The following is a 20,339-nucleotide window of genomic DNA, read 5'->3' as shown; positions in this document are numbered from 1 at the left end:
CAGCCAGCCAGATTCCAAAGCATAAAGGCATTCATGCATCCAAACTGTTAATCAACTTGAACAGAGTTAAAAAAAAGCAGTGGTTTGTGGGTGCCTCTCCTGCGAAAGAGTACTCCTCTTGCAGCCTTTCTAGGGCAATTTTCATGGACAAAATGAGTGATTTTGCCAATATGATGATTTTATACTTACTATGATTTGCAGTTTTGAATTTGTTTGTTTATTTATTTAATACATGCTTTTTGAAAGGGTTAGTCCCACTAGAACTGTGACTTCTTTTCAGGAGAGGCTTTAGGTAGTGTTTATACTAACTTGAGGAAATTTGGCCAGGGCACCAGTAAAACTCTTCTATTCTTTTTGATCAATGTTATGGCATCTTTTACATTCCTCTGTGGATGCTATCAACTCAAGCAGGCAGGATGTCATTTCAACATTTTATCCAAGGAAAGAGCTAAAGCTAAATATTTATTTCAGCATGTCTCTGTGACTCAGGTAACCGGGTTTCTATAGTAACCCCGGCACTAGAGGAGCTGGGCAGGGAGGAGAAGTGTGAAGAGGTGAGGTCTGCTCTTCTGGAGGGAGAGGACAGCTGTGCACACTCGAGGAGCTCATTAGATAAGTGTGATTTCCGTGATAGTTTCAGGGAAGGGAGCAGGTCTGCTTGCTAACAAATTCCAATTTTGAATTGCGGCTTGACTAGAGCAGTCATTACATTCCATGTTCCCTTTCTGTTCCTTAGCTGAACATCCATGGGGAGTTAAGGCAGTAACAAAAAACCCTTGAACTACTCCTGATGGCTGCCTTAATGACTGCCCCTCTCAGCCATCTCTCATCCTCAACGAGGAGAGAAGGAATGAGTCAACTGGCTGAGAGGTGCTGTTAATTTAGTAGTCTGTGGGGGACAAAAAGGGCATAAAACATACTTATTTTTAGGGTGAGGACCAACTGCAGCACCTAGAATTATGCAAGGTCTAATGACAGGGGGTATTTTACGGGGGTGACCTAGCACTCCTACAGAAAGCAACCTGGGTTATTAGCTCAGCTTACTTTCTTTTTATAAAAGCCTAAAAGGTACCATGATTCACACTATCAAAGTTTTCCTGCTAGTGTAAAACATTCAGGTGGTAACAAGCTTGTGTCTTCAATATTAGCAGTAGTAAGACAGGTAACCCTTACCTAAAGGCTCCTGGCATTTGTGAAAGGAAGTTGTTCCCAGTCAGTCTAGCAGATTTTAATATAGACAAATGCACTGAATCAGACTTTTTTGATATGAACAAAGTGAAAGTGCTTACTTTGATGACACAACTTCCTGATTATCACTGCAGCAGTGTATTAAATACATCAATACATAAGTAGACACACACACACACACACACACACACACACACACACACACACACACACACACACACACACACACACACACACAGACACACACACACACACACACACACGCACACACATACAGACACATACACATCATACAGAGACAGACACACACACACAAAAATCATACAGAGACAGACAGACACACACACATAAATACACACTCACAAACACACACACACATATGCAGACACATACAGATCATACAGAAACAGACACACACAAACACCATAGATTCAGACAGATGCATACACACACACACACACACACACACACACACACACACACACACACACACACACACACACACACACACGTGGACAGACACAGACACACACACATGTGGACAGACACACACACACACATGCAGACACATGCACCTCATACAGAGACAGACAGACACATACACCACAGATTCAGGCAAATGCACACACACACACACACACACACACACACACACACACACACACACACACACACACACACACACACACACACACACACACACACAAAAACATTCAAATGCACATACATAATGCAGATACAGACAGACACACACCACAGATTCAGATAGCTACACATATACACAGACACTCACAAGCAAACACACACACACACACACACACACACACACACACACACACACACACACACACACACACACACTGTCACCCTAGTACAGACGTGCATAGTCACAGGCAGCTAATGCACAATAGCTTAGCCCCTTGCATATCCTAAAATTAGAATCATCACTGCCATTGAAGAAACAGAACGGTGACTGAGTCATGCTTAAAGATCAGTTGTATTTTGAGTTCCTAAGCTGTAAGCAGCTCAGCAGGGAACACCAAGGTTTGAGGACACTATGATGAATCAATAAGGTATTGAGAAACATGACAAATACAATAATTAGCACCAGTGCTTTCACTGAACCTTTGCAGGCACCAAGGATGGTAGATGCTTTTGGTGGACTGGTCAGAAAAGAGGTTGCTTTACTAGGATTACTTTTCCTAAGACAGCATGTTTGGCTTTCAGTTTATTAAAAGAAAGCTATCAAGTTATATAATCAAAGAAATATAGAATCATAGAAAATAGAAGGCAACTGGGCTAACTAATCATTTATGTCTTGCCAATATAACCCCCCCCCCCCAACCATACCTCTTTTCTTCAAGTAGCAAGAGACCAGTTGCATCAGCTGTAAATCTGTGGATGCTGATCCAGTTATCTAACGCCTTTCTGAAGGAAAGCAGGGTGTGTCACACTGCATAATTCTGAGTGGAAGTTTGCTGTGCAATAGGGGCAAGCAGTGTATGACAAATCTGTTTCTTCATCACATTTTCTTTATTTACTAAAACAAGTTTAGATCCCCAACTCCAGTGTTAGTGGGACGGCTTGATTTGTGGAAATATACATGGACCTCTAGTGATACATAAGGAAAGGCACAGATCACCTAAAGAAAACTGAATAAAAGGACAGTGTTTCCAGCCTCTCCTCATAGCGTCTGTCTTTTAAGCCAGTGATCTTTTTAGTTAGGAACCTCTGGGCTATTTCCAGGTGCATGATTTAGTCTGATTAATGAAGAATATAGAGGCATAGAAACTTTTTTGAATCCATAAGAAATGCCTTATGCATTTAGCTGCACTAAGTAAAAATATTTCCTATTCACTTGCAACATGATGGTCAAAGGTAAGAGAATTATTTTCCATGTTCCAAGATCTCTCACCACACTTTAATTTTGAAGATGGATGTTGTCTAAATAATAATAAAGGTGAAGGGATTGCTTACCAAATGTAATGATACTGAACTTTTTAGCTTTAAGTTTTAACCCATTTGAGCACCAAATCTTAACATGTGTTTGTGTTCCATGTGGAGTTTCTGCATATCAAAGGGAAACTTGTGGATGACACCAAGTTTGCAGTCATCTGCAAACTTGATTAGCCAGATATCTCCATTTGTAATTTGGAGATTTGTTAAGTGTATGCCAAACAGCAGTAGGATTACAGCCTGGAGCCCTGAGGAACACTACTGGCCACCTGGACGTTTACTGAGGACACCCTCACTGCATGGCTTCTATCCTTCAGTTAGTTTAATAGCACCTAACAATCTGACTCATTCAGTAGATTATTTTATTTTAGATTGTAGTATGGTGCCAAAAGTCTTAGTAAGGTTGAAGTATGCTACACGAAAGCCATGCCCACTGTCAACAGCTTGTGTTACTCTCTCAAAGAAGTTAACCATATTCTTTAGACAGGATCTACCCTTAACAAAGCTGAGCTGTTGGGCTCAGACCTTAACAAATTTTTGATATAATTTTTAACTAGGTCAGTTTATTACTTTTCATGGCTTTTAATGTGAGACATATGAGAATGGTCAGGCTAACAGGTCTGTAGTTTTCATTTTAGTGACATGTCCACCTTTGTGAAGTGGCAACATAACAGCTGTGTGTCATACTTCAGGCACAAAAACAGTGGCTACACCCAGAACAAATAGGGCATGTTTTGTCCTGTTTATCAAGCAATTGGGTGTATTATCAGGCCCCATAGATGATGTAATTGTTGGTTTGGATAGTACCTTTAGCAAGTGTTCTTGGTTATGATGGGGTGTTTGAGATTCTGTGGGATATGTGGGTTTTGCATATTTCTTATTGGGGGAAATTTAAACTGAATTTGCTTGCTAGCATGTTGGCTATCAGGATTCAAGTTGGTAGTGCAATTTTGGATAAGCTCTGATCAATACTGGGTGTTATTCCATAGTTTCCTAAAACAACTAATGAAGTATTTGCAATTTCTTTAGCTGCTGATGCTAGTCTAGGTATATGGGATGCTTTTGTATTTCTGATGGTGTTTTTTAATTTCTTCAATAGCCTTTTAATGTCAACCTTGATTTAGGAGGTTTTTTTTCCTATATAGTTATTTTTATTTACATATGTGCATCTCGAGGCTGGTTTACTTATAAACTTCCCATTTTGTTTGGATCTGGTAGTGACCTCCAAGTCAATGCATTTATTTGGGTGCACATAGAGTTTATGTAACTACTTGCTGTATCATTATCAAGGGCAATACACTTAAACTTGTATTTTGAGACTTAATCATAGAACTGCAGAATGATTGTATATTTGAAGAATCTGAACTTTGTGATATCTGTATCTAACTGGAGATTATGTTTGTAATCAGATTTAACTGGTAAACGGAGTACTGAAGGTTAGTTGATATTGATGCTATGTTGGCAAGTACCAGATCAAGAATATTTTATCATCTATAGAGTTCCTTGACAATTTGGCAGTTTTTCTTTATGAATTCAAGGAATTCTTGGATGTAGCCTACAGTTGGGCTAAAGCTATCCCAGTTTATTGTCAGGATGTTAAAGTCTTCTATGATAATGGAATTTCTGTTGATTTGGAGTTCATCCTGTACATTTAGGAACTTTGCATGGTTTTCATGGTTTTCCTGTAACATGCTGTGATCTAAGTGTTGGTCCTCTTTAATGTGATTTACGTCTCAATCAGCTTAGTTTCAGGGTTTCTAGGGATCTGCCTAGAAGTGATGCATTCCCAACAAATATGGATACCATCAGGCCAAAAGACATAGTAAACACAAAACCCTGGAATGCAGAGAGTGCTTTCAGTATTTTTAAATCAAGTTTTTATAATTACATACACAAGGTATGTCCTCCAAATGCAGAAGAACCTCAAGATCACACACTTTGTTGCTTGAGTCCTAGCACTGAGAACCACTTTGATGTTGTTTGGTGCTTGATTTCTTTTTGTTAAGCTGGGAGTTCCATTAGCTGGATTCTGGCTAAAAAGCACAGCATGGGAGCAGCAAAGGCCTTTGCCAGTATGTAGAGGCCCTAGAACAAGAAGTGCAAGCCATCCCAGGCAAAGTAGAGAGGTTTCTGCAGTTTTTTGGGGGGAGGTCAAAATATTTTTATCTAAATATCTCTGAAATTTAAGCAATCCAATCATTACAAACAGTAACATGCATAGATTGAGCAAACTCTTCTCAGATCCAAGTAAGTTGTTGTAAACAGAATGGATATTGTTGACAGCCTTTGGTTGGAATGACAGGGCAAACTAGGGACTGCTACTGCGAAAATTGACAGAAGCAGGTCTTGGCATAGGTTGAGGTGATAAGTGTCCTTACTGGAGTTTCTATACATGCTGATGTTCTATGTGATGCTTTTGCATGCCTAGAAAACTTCCTAAATATTCAAAGGGTACAGAGCACATGTAGTATGAAGATAAACTGATAGGTACTTGGCCAAAGTTGTACTGGTCATGCTCTGCTTTTGAAGTTAGTAAGGGACTTTGCAAGACTCAGTCTGCTCAGAAAGATAGCATCACACTTCATGTCATAATATGCTGTATGTTCAGGATCTCATGGCTGGGCAGAATAAGTGATTAAGCTACGTCTCATTGAATTTCTATTAAGCCAGTAACATGATAAAAGGAATGCAATAATCTGATGTTTTATCAAAATGTCAAAGATGCAACTTCTGTAATGGAACAATGTTATAACCTTGACTGTTGATAGGCAATTTTGTTTAAGAAAGGTCCTTCTTATTAAGTTAATTATTTGTGCAGGGTCGAAGTAAATGTTAAAATACAGGGCTCTGTATTGGACAGTGATGAATCTCTCCCACATTACTTTCTCCGTCTACTCTATTATGGATGATAGTCATGCAGTTATGATAAGGAAATATTCTGAACACATAAAAAGGCTTTGGATATATAATTTCAGGTACTGTATAATTGGGATTAGTCAAAACCATCATCTGCAATGCTGTAGGGCTACTACAAAGCCCATATCAGAGGCCTATGTAATTTACAAATGTGTCATGCCTCTGTTGGGTATTTGCATGAGTTACTGTGTAGATGGAATAGGTAGTAGGTATACAGGTGAAGTCTATCAACAAAGTCCATGATTCACAAATGCCTGAGCTGTGAGGTAATGTGAATATTACAGCCTGACATTTCTGAGTCTGCAACTATGAACCGACCACACAAATCCCTACAAAGAACACACTAAAGTACCTGTAACAAAGATGTGCTACTCAGTCTAATAGCATTGAGCAACACCACATGTGCAAGTGAAAAAATAGACCAAAGCAAACATTTTATATAAAGAGAAGCAATCACATATCTGTGCACTGTGCATGTAAGTGCTGTACTGCAACCACAAGCTGTCATATATCCAACATAATGACATCACCAGCATGACTCTGACACTGGTACCTGATCTCCTCATTTGCAGTACATGCAAATGAACAATTGCCTGTAGGCTTGTCCATGAGTCTATCTCCAGTCACCATCAAGGTAGGGCATCACCAACTGCAGCATGTCAGCTCAGTAAATAATAATTTATCCGTTATTTTGCTGACTGGATTGAACTGATGTGCTAGTATATTGTTACAGGATGGGAAGAGCTTGTGAAATGTGTCAAGCATTATGTGTTTTGTACATACTCTTCATAGCAGCTTAGTTCAGATGATGAACAATAATTACATATTCACAACATTTCCATTTTGAATTATAGAAATACCTTTAATACAGGAAATGGATCATGAAATTGGTGCTTTATGTGCATTCAGGAATGTTAAGGTTTAAAGTTAACTTGTTGAAAGCTGGAAGTGGATATTTATTCAGTTTGTTTAGAAATGAACCACTATATTGGTTTGTTTTAGTTGCTGTAATACTCGGTTTACTGATGACCATTTTTGCAGTTACATTATGGCAGGAAGGAAATTGGCTGGGATTCCTAATACTATTACTACTGCCCTGTTTGGAAGTCTTTTTCTTTCTGTATTTCTTTCAGGAGGTAAACTGCTTCTAGAGTGGCTTTGTTTGAGAAAGGAACTCATAAGTGTCCTGTGTGAAATCCTGATCCCCAGGTGAATTACAGCTGGTTACTGACTGGTTGTTTTGGCTTCTTTGTTTTGTTTGCATTAAACTCCTGTGACCTGTGCACCTCTGACCTTCATACAATTGGACTTCATAGACTCATAGTGCTGTATTACAGGTCTCCTGCTGGGTTTAGTCACCACAAGACTTGACAAAACCATCAATCCCTTGACCAACATGGAAGTAATTATTTTTAATTACTTGATAAAAGCTGCTGGTGGCATTTATTTATCTATTTATTTTAATTTATTTAAAAAGTTAACTACTACCTCAGCAAGTATTCGCTGCTGCAGTGCTCGGTTTACTAGTGAATGCTTTTATGGATTTACTTTTTAAAGGGACAAAACCTGGCGGAGTCTCCTACTGCTAGCAATAAAATGATTTGATGTTTTTTCTCTGTGTCTCTTAAGTTTCCTTTTAAGAGGTAGGTAAACTATTGTCAAAGTTCCTTTCTGAGACAAAGGAAGTGGGTAGTGTCCTGGATGAAATTCCAGTCCCCAAGCAAATTGCAAGTTGGTAGTGAGTGTGTGTTTTGGCATCTTTGTTTTGCTTATGTCAAATTACTGTGACTTGTACATCTCTGTAATCATTTGGTTCATTTTCAGAATGCTGCATATCATGTAGTGGTGGAGATAGAGAACTCCATAAAAACAATTCCTTGAAAACAAATGGAGAGTATAGCTCCCCCCCCCTTTATCCCCACCACCCCACACAGTTCCTCCAATCATAAACTTGTGCTACATGGTTGTGGAACCAATGCTTAAGTCCTGCGCATGGCTGCTTTGTTTACCACCCAGCTAGGCAAAGGAATGTGTCACCATTCAAAGCAGTGTCTTGGACCCCTCCCCTTCATTGTCATATGTAGGGTCTTGCTAATATGAGGGATAGAGTACAAAGCACAAGTGACAATGCTTGCTGTATTCTTCAATCCCATCTACTAGGGATTAAGCTAGCCAGACAACATCTTACACCAAACACTAAATACCCTTCTGCCTGGTGCAAAGCTAACCAAACTTAATTAAAATTCCATCAAGTTAGACTTCATTGGTAAGACTAATACACACCTGAAATGATCAGCTCATTTTATTCTGAGGTTATGAGCTCATAGTCCACTTCCTCACCCTGTACTGCCAGCTTATTAGCACTATGCAGCCTAGGATACTGCTCTAATGGTTAGTGTTCACTGACAACCATTTCATTCTATGTTCATGACAGTCTATATGTCAGAGTTCCAAACATCTACATAAACTGGAGGCTAGCCTCTGATCCAAACTTACACACAGCTCCCAAGAGGTTGTGTGAACCCAAACCCACTTCGCACCTGCACTTCTTTTACTGAAGAGGAAGCCCACTTATGTTGAGATACTTAAGAAGTATATCCCCAAATCTCAAAGGCGTCTGAAGTGTAATCCCAGCTCTTAGACCAACAGTCTCACATAGACCTATCACAACTGCAAACCAAACACATAAACACACAAAAACATACTCGGAGGCTCTAATTAAAAATCTACCAAAACAACAGAGGCCTCCAAAGCAGACACCCAAGCGACCACTACCTCAAGACATAGCACATGCAACACATAGTTCACAAAGTCAGTGTGCTAAACAGTCACAGCCCTTAAGGCTAAACAGCATGCCAGATACACTTGTAATAGGTGACTCCATAGTCAGACACACTGACATCCCGCTCACCAGACTGAACAAGGAAAAGGTTACAGTAAGCTGCCTGTCGGGCGCTAGAATCCGGCACATAACACAAGCACTCAGGTCACTCCAAAGCAAGTACAAATATGACTCAGTCATTGTCCTTGCCGGTGTGAATGACCTGAGACGTACCTCCCTGGACTACATGAAAAGAGACATAGAGGAGCTCTCTGATTATGTAGCCCAGGCCGGTATGACCCTGACCCTGAGCAGCATCTTACCCTCACCAAGAATGATGCCACAGTACAGAGACAAAATGATCAGCTTTAACAATTGGCTTAATTACTGGTGTCATTCTAAGGGGATCCAATATCTGTCCGCTTGGGATGACATGCTTGACAAGCCACGTTGCTTCGCAAGGGACGGCTTACACCTGTCACCCCTGGCCTTCCGGATATTGGCCAAGGCTCTTGCCACCCCCATAGTGCCTTTTTTAGGCAAGGCTCAAAAGACAAACCCACCACCCTAGAAAACACAAATGAAAAAAAACTAAGGGTAATGCTGCTCAATGCCAGAAGTCTAAACCTCAAGATACATGCTCTCGAAGCCCTCCTCAGTATGGAGAACATCGATGTCTGTGCAGTGACTGAAACCTGGTTCAAGGCTCCTGAGAGCACCCCAGCACTACCAGGTTATACCTCATATCATGCTTTCCGTCCCCAAAACTTGGACTGAACCACAAAAGGAGGGGGAGTATCCATATTCATCAAAGATACCCACACCTCCAGGTTAGTGGCAATGCACGAAGCATCGGAGACCATCCAGGTGCAACTAACCATTGGCAAAACTGCCCTACAGTTTGTAGCATGCTACAGACCACCCTCTCAAACTCAGGAACCCCACTCAGCCTTCCTGAAGACACTTGAGAGTATGAATGTCTCTCCAAATACCATCATATTGGGAGACTTCAACTACCCAAACATAGACTGGGAACATTACTCAAGCCCCAACACCCTAGCCCAAAGGTTCCTAGAATTCATAAACTCAAATGCGATGGAACAACTAGTCACCACTCCCACAAGAGGAGATAATATACTAGACCTAATCATCACAAACATGGGGACAAAATGCTCCACACCGGAAGTATACCCCTCATTGGTGAGATCAGACCATAAATTAATCTCACTGGAAATCTACATCCCACCCCCACCCCCTGCACAGAAGACCACAGTGAAGAATTTCTCAAAAGCCGACTTCACACTTCTTAAGACTGAAGTGGTATCTTTCAAGGCCCCTGGGCCAGTGGAAACCACAACCCACACTGCTGAATCCTTTATAAATGCCTTCTACGGACACCTTCAAGAATGCATGGATCATGCCATCCCTAATAAAACCTAGACCCATTCCCACAAAGGCAGGCATCCTGCCTGGTGGACCCCAGCCATTAACAAACTTTACAACAGGAGGAGGAAGCTACTACATGACAGAGCAAAATCCCCAAAAGGGAAGGCATCTCTGATCAGTACTAGCAAAAAACTTCGATCACTCATAAAATCATCCAAGGCCAACTTTGAGAGAAAAATCGCAAAAGACACAAAAGACAATCACAAGGCCTTTTTTAGCTATGTTAGAAACCTGGGTGGAAACTCCCAGATGTGCTCAGAGTTGGTCCAAAATGACACAAAATACACTGAACCCACAGATATTGCCAACATTCTGGCAGACAGGTTCAGTGCAAATTTCTCCGCCCCCTCCCCCCCAAAAGGAGAAATATCTATCCCAGCAGAGTGTAGCCTCCCTAACATCTCAGATGCACAGGTGAGAGCCACCCTCTCCAAAGCTAAAAACACAGCATCAATGGGACCGGACGGTGTCCCGGGCTGCGTGCTACATGAACTCCAAGAGGAACTAAACCCGCACATAAGGCTGCTGTTTAATCTTAGCCTTACTACAGGATACGTACCTAAAGAGTGGCGTACAGCAACAGTGGTCCCACTCCACAAAGGAGGTGCTTCTATGGACCCTGGAAATTACCGCCCCATAAGCTTGATGAGCCTGGTCTGCAAAGCTATGGAAAGGATCATTATGGAACTCATAAACAAAGACATTGGGGACCTACAGACATTGGATCCTACCCAATTCGGCTTTGTCAAAGGCAGATCCTGCCTTTTGAACCTAGTCAACTTTTTTGAAACAGTCACTAAGGCCATTGATGAGGGTAAGGCAGTTCACACAGCCTACCTTGACCTTGCAAAAGCCTTCAACACAATACCCCACTCGGGCATCATTGACAAACTCACCAGCTTAAATGTAAACCCATATGTCGCAAGATGGGTTGCAAACTGGCTCAAGGACAGAACCCACAAGGTCAGAATTGCTGGAGCCATGTCAGACTCTAAGCCAGTCACAAGTGGTGTCCCACAGGGTTCAGTCCTGGGACCCCTCTTGTTCGACATTTATTTTTCCGAGGTGCAAGCAAACATAGGAGGATTGTGGCTGACAAAGTTCGCAGATGACTGCAAACTGGGCGCCATAATTGATACTCCAGCGGACACAAGCATCCTTCAGAAAGGCCTCATAGAAATGGATAATTGGTGCCAGAGCCATGGCCTTAAACTGAACGCCAAAAAATGCATAGTCATACCCTTTGGGAAAAACAAGGTACCCACAAATTACCACATAGGTGGTAATCCATTAAGTACGGAAGAGGTAATCAGGGACCTAGGGACCCAAGTCGACAGTAACCTCTCATTTGACACTCACATTGACAAGGTGGTTAGGAAGACCTTCTATATTGCCCACCTTATCATAAAGGGATTCACATCTAGATCAAGAGAGGTCATTGTGCCCCTGTACTCTTCTCTTATCAGGCCCATGATTGAGTACAATGCCCCATTTGGGATGTATCTTACCCGACACCTGCAGCAGTTAGAAAGACCCCAAAAGTTCCTCACCAAGAGGATAAAGGGTCTCAAACATATGTCATATGCTGCCCGGCTGAAGAAACTCCAGCTCTATTCAGTCGCATACCGCCTACTCAGAGGTGATCTATGCCTGACGTACAAGGCCATGTCCAATCCGGAATTAATGGACATGCTCCACCTCAGAAAATCCAAATCCATCAGAGCCATGAGAGCAAGAGATTTGAACCTCAACACAGAAATAAATAGGACGTGCTGGAGGGACAGATTCATAACCCAGAGGCTCCCTACACTCTGGAACAGAATCCCAGTCCATGTCAAGCAGAGCCCCTCACTAACTCTCTTCAAGAGAAATCTTGACGAGTGGATGGGAGATCGTAGGTTTACCCCGGGGGTCATCTCTGTGTCACTACTAGACAGAGGCACAGTAAAATAAACCCTAAATGGACGTAGTATTCTCATCCCAAGGGGTGGCGAAAGCCACACACACTCTGGCTAGGCTTATAAATGCCCTAGGGCAGATAGCTTAGTATGAACCTATGAACCTATGAACCTATGAAGCAGTATAATGCAGCCCTTCAGGCTTAATCTCCAGTGCTACTTGTTGCACCACACAGATTAATGTGCTCATCATACTAGCCCAGCTGAACCTTAATGCAAAAGCAGGAGTAAACATCTTATATACAGATGACTTCAAAGTAAGACAACCTGATACTCCATTCAGGAGGCCCAGCATAGATAGGATGATAGTGAATTGCCTCTTAGGAATCCAGATATAGCAAGTGTCTAGAACTCTCATGTCTCTTCATCCTAGATACATTTGGTTACAGTTCATGTTAAGTTGAGAAATACATCCCTTGATTATATGAAGAGAGACATGATTGAGCTCTCAGATTATACTTCATGAATTAGTGTAAAGCTAGTTTTGCGTAGCATCCTACTTCAAACATTATAATGCCCAACATAAACAAAAGTTGATTAACATCAACAATTAGCTCAGCTGCTTGTGTCATTCCATGAAGATTTAATGAGAGTCAGTCTGAATGGAAATGTTTGACCATCCTATGTTTATTCAAGTATGGGCTGCATAGTTCATAATGGGGCATCTGCATACTGGCCAAAGTCTTGTCTAAATGAATAGTGTAAATGAATAGTGTCTTCTTTACTCAATGTCAACCTACTCCATCTACTAACTATTCTTCATTTGGAGGTATATATGCCACTTTAGAAAATGGGCAAACTGCACATCAGCACCCTGATTGTACAATGACATTCTCCAGCAGGGTATTAATGTACAAGTCAAGCGCACTGAAAAATGAGTCCACTGCTTCATGGAGCTCGGACTGAAAAAAAATTAACATCCGTCATTATTTTACACTCACTAAGCAGTGCTTTTGCTGTTTAGCGAGTGTAAAATAATAAAAATAAAAAAATTAAAAAAAAATGTGCATGTGTTTATGCCTGTGTGTGAGAGTGGGTGCGTGTATGAGAGTGAGAGATTGATCGAGTCATTATCTTACGCTCGCTAAGCAGCTCTTCTGCTGTGTAGCTTGTGTAAAATAAATGAAAACAAAAAAAGCATATGTGTGTGTATGTATGTGTGTTTATGTTTCTGTCTGCGTATGTTAATGAATACATGCATGGAAGCAGAACAGAGTGTGGGTGTCTGTGTGTGTGTGTGTGTGTGTGTGTGTGTGTGTGTGTGTGTGTGTGTGTGAGAGTGAAGAGTGAGAATGATCCCTGGCAGCAACAGCATCAGTTAAGAGGTTTGTGTACGTCTTGACCATACCTCTCGGCACAAGAAATCTGGACAGAACCACAAATAACGAGGGGCAAATGACCAGAAATAAGGGCAGAATTTAAATATTGCTCTTATAAACTTAGGAAGTTGCTAGAACAACAGGGTTTCCATTACCATGTATTATCTGAAGGATATGAAGTCTGAAACTCAAATGTCTGTCATTATTTAATGACTTCAATCCCCAGTGATTTACCAGAAAACTACAAGTTTTATGAGGATGGGACCAAACATATGAGCCAAAAATCTGGACAGTTGAAAGGTATGCTGTATTGACTCTTAGCTCAAAATATCTGGATAAACCTAAAATAAACGGGGGACAAAGGCTCAAAATAGGAACAAATTGTACTTGATTATTAGGACTTGTGTTAGCATACATTTTCTGAAACAGAGGTGTGCGTGAGAAACTGAGTGAGAGTGACAGTAAAGATGTTTGCATACCTCTGGACCTTTCAGCTGAAGAAATCTGGATAAAGCCTAAAATAAAGAGGGAACAAAGGCTCAAAAATAGGAACAGATTTTAATTACTGCTCTTATAAAATTACAAACTTGCTTCATTAAAAGGATTTGTGTTAGTATGAATTTTCAGAAGAAAATAAGTCTGAAACTGAAATGTATGCCATTATTTAGTAACTTCAATCTCCAATGTCTGGCAACAAACCAAACGTTTTAGGAGTAAGGGACCAAAAAATAAAGTAAATGCCTGGATATTTTTAAGTGTCATATTTTGGATGCAAAAATGATTCCTCCAACATCAACATATACTACAGCAGGTTTGAAACATTGGGTTGAGGAACTATTTTACATCAAAAATATATAAAAAGTAATATAGTACTTAAAAAAATAAATAAGTAAGTAAAACACAACATTTTTACAGACAGCCCTTTCTCTAAGCACAATAATGTCCTCCAGAGTGTGTGCTAATGTGTAATTAATGCCCTTCCAGGGGTGAAGGGCCTCATAACACACATTACACATTAGCACACACCCTGTTGGCCATTATTGTTTGCTGAAGTCTCTGAATTCAGCTCTTGAAATCCTGCTATCCTTGAAGCATTTGTTTTTCTATCCCAGAATTATTTATTATCAAAGCTCTTCATTTCACAATACCACTCTCTGCACGAGGAGCTAGATAACCTTATCTTACTATTTTTAACACAAAAAAATAATATTAAATACATGTATTATGCTTTTCTATGCATTAGGCAAACACTGATATTTACAGCCAGGTTGATATATTGCAGAAAAGTCGTGCAGTTTTCTTTTATTAATTGTGCTACTTTCTAGATTGCACATGGGACTGCTGAGAACGTATGTGACAGGAAATCTTGTAGAAACTGTTGTGTTAACATTTTGATCATTAATCATTCCAGTGTTGTTCTAGACTTATTATATCATTAATCTTTTATGCGCGAGTATGCATAAGTGTCTTTGTTGTAAAATGGTCATTAAAATAGTTAAGAAAGGATGGTTAACCAGAATTTAATGTTTACCTCATGAACTGGTCTTCTGGAAGTATCACTAATAATTACAGAAATATAAAGAATTTAAAGTTTGTGAGCTGAATATCCAGATTTCTTTGGTTTTTCCTTGAAAAGGTTTTCAAATTATTTAAAATAATACAAGGAGGATGTAAAGATACATACTGCATGTGTTTCTAATGGCTGTTTCAGTAGCAAGTCTCCAAATATTTCTTCACAATATTTTGCCATTTTGAACTGCTGAGGTTTGCTGAAGAAAAGAGAAAAAAGAGAACAGATGTTAGTGAGGATTCTGTTACACATTGTTAAGGAAAGTAACACAGCTAACTAAGATTAAATGCAAGAAATCCTATTCCACTGTGATATCTCAAATTATACGAGTGCTGCAAGTTCTTGTATTTAGAGCAATTTGCATTTAGTACAACACTGTATTGAAGATGTGCACTTTGGAAGCATCTGTAACAATTTTCTAAATGAATAATCATTTATGTTATGAACCTAACAAAAAGAAAGTCAAAAGTGTTACTTTCTGAAAAATAAACTTCTGAAATTTCACAAAAAGCAGTAAGATCCGGAATCGTACTCAATACATAAATCAGTAGAAAATTGCTGGCCAATGACATTTTGCCTTACTCTGACTAAATATTCTCAGTCTGATGATATACTAAACACTGTAAATTGTGGTTGCTGGGTAGAGAGTATTTCTCTTTTGGTATAAGAGAACAGACAAAATGCAGAGCGATGGAACATGCCAGTGCTCTGAGAGCAAACATTTGTTAGGACATACTTTTTTGTGGGGAGGAGCATTTCTGAAAAGCTTTTAATCTTCAGATCTTTGTGGTTTACCATCAGCCCTTTGCTAAATCTGGAACATCACTACCTTGCATAACATAATTACATAAAACAAATATATCACATCCCCTCTGCATTTACATAAATGCTTATTTGAAAAAAGGTTTGCTAATTAGGTGGTACAAGTGTGCGCCAATGAAACAGGATACAGATATGTGAAGACTACATAATTTAGTGGTGGATTCTAAACACTCTGGAGTTGCATACTGGTAAACCTCAGTTATCTCACTCTCGGTACTCTAAAGTGATTTTTCTACTCTGCCCCCCCCCTAGTGGTCATTTAATTCAGTACCATGCAATGCCTATGATGCTATTTAATCCCATAGCAGGCAATGCTAATACGTCTATCAGTGCCTAGTGTATTATAAACTTACCCACCCAGCCAAAAAGCCATACTCCACATCTCCACCTGTATGCTGAATAGGCACTGGTGGAGCCCTAGGTTTTGGAGTAAGTCATGGAGTAACTATTGAGCATAATATGAACCAAAAACAAGGTGTAGGCACCCGAAAACAGACAAATAAATCCAAGAAAAGTGCCCAGGTCCGCTTGTAGGTATACCACACAGTTTTATTTCACAGAATAAAACGAATCACTTAATAAAGTGAATCATTAGCAGCAATATCTCGAACAAATAGCAGCAATATCTCAAACAAAATAGCAGCAATATCTCAAACTAAATAAACGCTCTTAGATGCACTTTGAAAACTGCGTTTTCGTCAACAAAGACTTCATCAGACAACATAAAAACCTTATACACACGTTTAAATACTTGAATAAAGTAATTAAAAGCTACTTGATTGGTTAAATTTCATTTCAAACACACCTATCATTTCAATACCTCATATAATTCATTAATATTAATGACTATATCATAAAGTGCTACATGCTTTTGTTAAAAACTCCTATATTAAAAACCAAACTTTGTCATAAAAACTGTTCCAAAATAAATACTTGTTACAAATTCTTATATATGTAAATATATCATAACTTATATCTTATATCACAAAAAGTTAAAAAGTTAAAAAGACAATTTAAAAAGACTGTTTTAAAAAGACTGTTTTAAAAAAACCCATTATACATATATAATAATTTGTAACAAGTATTTATTTTGGAACAGTTTTTATGATAAAGTCTGGTTTTTAACATAAGAGTTTTTAACAAAAGCATGAAGCACTTTATGATATAGTCATTAATATTAATGAATTTAATGAGGTATCGAAATGATAGGTGTGTTTGAAATGAAATTTAACCAATCAAGTAGTTTTTAATTACTTTATTCAAGTATTTAAACGTGTGTATAAGGTTTTCATGTTGTCTGATGAAGTCTTTGTTGACGAAAACGCAGTTTTCAAAGTGCATCTAAGAGCGTTTATTTAGTTTGAGATATTGCTGCTATTTTGTTTGAGATTTTGCTGCTATTTGTTCGAGATATTGCTGCTAATGATTCACTTTATTAAGTGATTCGTTTTATTCTGTGAAATAAAACTGTGTGGTATACCTACAAGCGGACCTGGGCACTCTTCTTGGATTTATTGAGCATAATATGCTACACCATGCTCAACTACTGTTGGAATCCAATCCTTAAAGTAAAAGTAATGTCTTTCGGCTTTTTCCGGTTAGGGGTTGCCACAGCGGAACTCCAGTCCGCTAATGATTGGCAGTGGATTTTTACGGTGCTGAGTTGCCAGCCCAACGCCCAACCTTCAAAGGCACACCCATTCATGCACGCACCTACCTGCATGTCTTTAAACATCACTCGACCATGGGGAGGACATGCAGACTGCACACAGTCCAGCCCTTAAAGTGACATTTGGAAATACAAGTAGGTCTAAGTAAGAGGGCATTTAATCTCTCTACATATTCTTATCTGCACTCGATTTTAATGGGGCAGAAATACAGGCTTCAGCAAAGTATACTACATCCTGAGAAGCTAATTATTAGAGTCTGATACACCTGAGTAACACATAATAGTGTAAGCTACATTACTTCAGAAAGGTGAAAGAAAGATTAACCTGGGAATACTTAAACTAGTTTTCAAATAGTTGATAAATGATGCCTTATCAGAGTAGTCAGTGAAAGTTTAGGTATAGCATGTATTATAAACTTTAATTTTCTTTGGTAAGCAGATCTTGTGAAAACAAGTGTCAGTAACATACACAGTTGATTAACATAAATGATTATATATGGAATAATGACTGTTTTCCTGTTGATAACCACTTAGTTAACATTCATGAGTTGTTTTAACTAATAATGACCCAGAAAATGCAGCCGGGGATATCATTATTATTTTATAGTTACCATTTATAGAATGCTCATTAAGTGATTCTCAGTAGAACTATTATTATTTTTAATCTATTGCTCTAGAAACCTGTTATAAAAAATAAAGTTGATAATTTTAAACATAGTTAGAATGAGGACCAGGTTTCAATACTGACATACTAGAATATGTGGGTTCCAGATTGCTAAATGACCTGATACGATGGACTTAAAAAGAGAAACAAATGCATTCCTGCTACTGGTCCCATTAAGTGAAAAATAAATACATCCCTGCTACTGGTCCCATTAAATGACAAAGATCAAAAGATTCAATAAGCTTTTAAATGAAGAGCCAGAAGTGACAAAGCACTAACACCACTTTCCAGCAGAACTATAGATAGTCATCTCGCTCTGAATTTCAAATGTAGCTACTATACTAAGTAAATCTTTATACCTTCTTGTTGTAACCTAAAACCATTCTAGTTTTTGTAACATGGAATCAGGACACAGTATTTATACATTGCTGTCTAACTTCTTCTTCTTCTTCCGGATTTTCCCAGTTAGGGGTCGCCATGGCGGATCACCTGTCTGCTCATGACTGGCAGTGGAGTTTTACGGTGTTGAGTTGCCAGCCCAGTGCCCAACCTTCCACAGAAGGCACACACATGCACACACTGCTGTAGAATGGCAGAAGAAATATTTTGAAAACTTAATAGTATAATTACAATGTGTGAATGTGTATTGAGATCCTGTGAAAATGTTAGGGCATACCACACATTTATTACATGAATGCATCCCATTTTGAGAGTTGGAGGTAGAAGCAGAATTAATAAGAAAAGGTAAATCTCTGTTTTCTAAACTCATTCTTATGGTTTTGGTTCTTTTAAATGAAAAGGCAGGTGCAGTGCCAATAGCAGCTGACATAAATTGTGATTCAGTTAATAAATCCCAGTTATTCGTGATGACATTTCTAATTTGTGACATGTCCCTAGAGATGGGTAATGGAAAACTAAGGGTTCTGTTAATGTTACTAGGTTTAGAAGTATTAGGTATAAAACCATGTAGTAAAATTGGTAAATATTTAGTGTGTCTGTCATTAGAGATCTCAGCAGTAGTATATGCAGGTATTTGTGCATCTTGTAAAGCATTTTATGTAGGTAAAACTACAAGAAAACTTTCAGATAGAATTAAGGAGCATCTAGGAGCCATCAGGGCAAAGAACTTAAATAATGCCCTTGCTAAACATAGCATTTTTTGTACTTCTTTTAGTAAATTTTACTTCATAGTATTAGAACAAGTTAACTGTTTTTTTGGAGATTGGGAATTATATTTAGAACTAAGAGAACTTAAATGGCAATTACTGCTTAATTCTGAAACATACCCTGGTCTTAATGAAAGTGTTAGTATTAAATGCGCTTTAAAATGGAAGATTTAATTCTATTTTGACAGTTGTTCTATTTTGACAGTTGCTTTCTTTCTAGAAAATATGTTTGCATCCATCCATGACCTTTGGCACACTTGTTAGTCACCACTTGTACAGTTATATGAATATTCATGTCTCCTACATGCATATTTAGTGTGTACACTGTACATTTGTTCAATGATTAGCTAACACAAGGGAGTGTATTTAATATTCATGCCCCTGTCATTCATATGTATGTTCATGGTTATTGTGTTTAGATGATTGGCACAGTTTAAATATTGTCTGGTTGTACTACTGGTTACTGTACTAATAAGTTATAAGTAGTTCATTGGTTTTTTGTTTACATGTGACTCTAATAACATATAATGCAAGTATTGTTGTATATAGGTTATTCTGATGAAGCTCTTCCACCTGAATAAGAGCGAAAGCTTAATCATCTATTCAGTGTCTGAGTTTTTATTTCCTTTCTACTAGCTCAGTATTAATTACTAGTCCTAAAAGAAGTCTGAATTTATATATATATATATATATGTGTGTATGTATATATATATATATATATATATATATATATATATATATATATATATATATGTGTGTGTGTATGTATATATATATATGTATATATATATATATATGTATATGTGTGTATATATATATATATATATATATATATATATATATA

General features: G+C 38.6%; 1 protein-coding gene across 1 annotated transcript in view; it reads right to left on the bottom strand.

The window, feature by feature from the left end:
- Positions 1–20,339, bottom strand: part of PLCB4 (phospholipase C beta 4) — a 1,792,792-nt gene that overhangs the window by 989,887 nt on the left and 782,566 nt on the right. Inside the window, exon 15 of the mRNA XM_044056592.1 lies at positions 15,289–15,373. Within this exon, the coding sequence (XP_043912527.1) occupies positions 15,289–15,373 (85 nt within the window). The remainder of the gene's footprint in view (positions 1–15,288; positions 15,374–20,339) is intronic.

Source organism: Protopterus annectens, chromosome 1.part2, assembly GCF_019279795.1.
Source record: "Protopterus annectens isolate FY-2018-M chromosome 1.part2, PAN1.0, whole genome shotgun sequence".
Lineage (NCBI taxonomy): Eukaryota > Metazoa > Chordata > Ceratodontiformes > Protopteridae > Protopterus > Protopterus annectens.
This window is presented reverse-complemented; position numbering and strand designations above follow the sequence as displayed.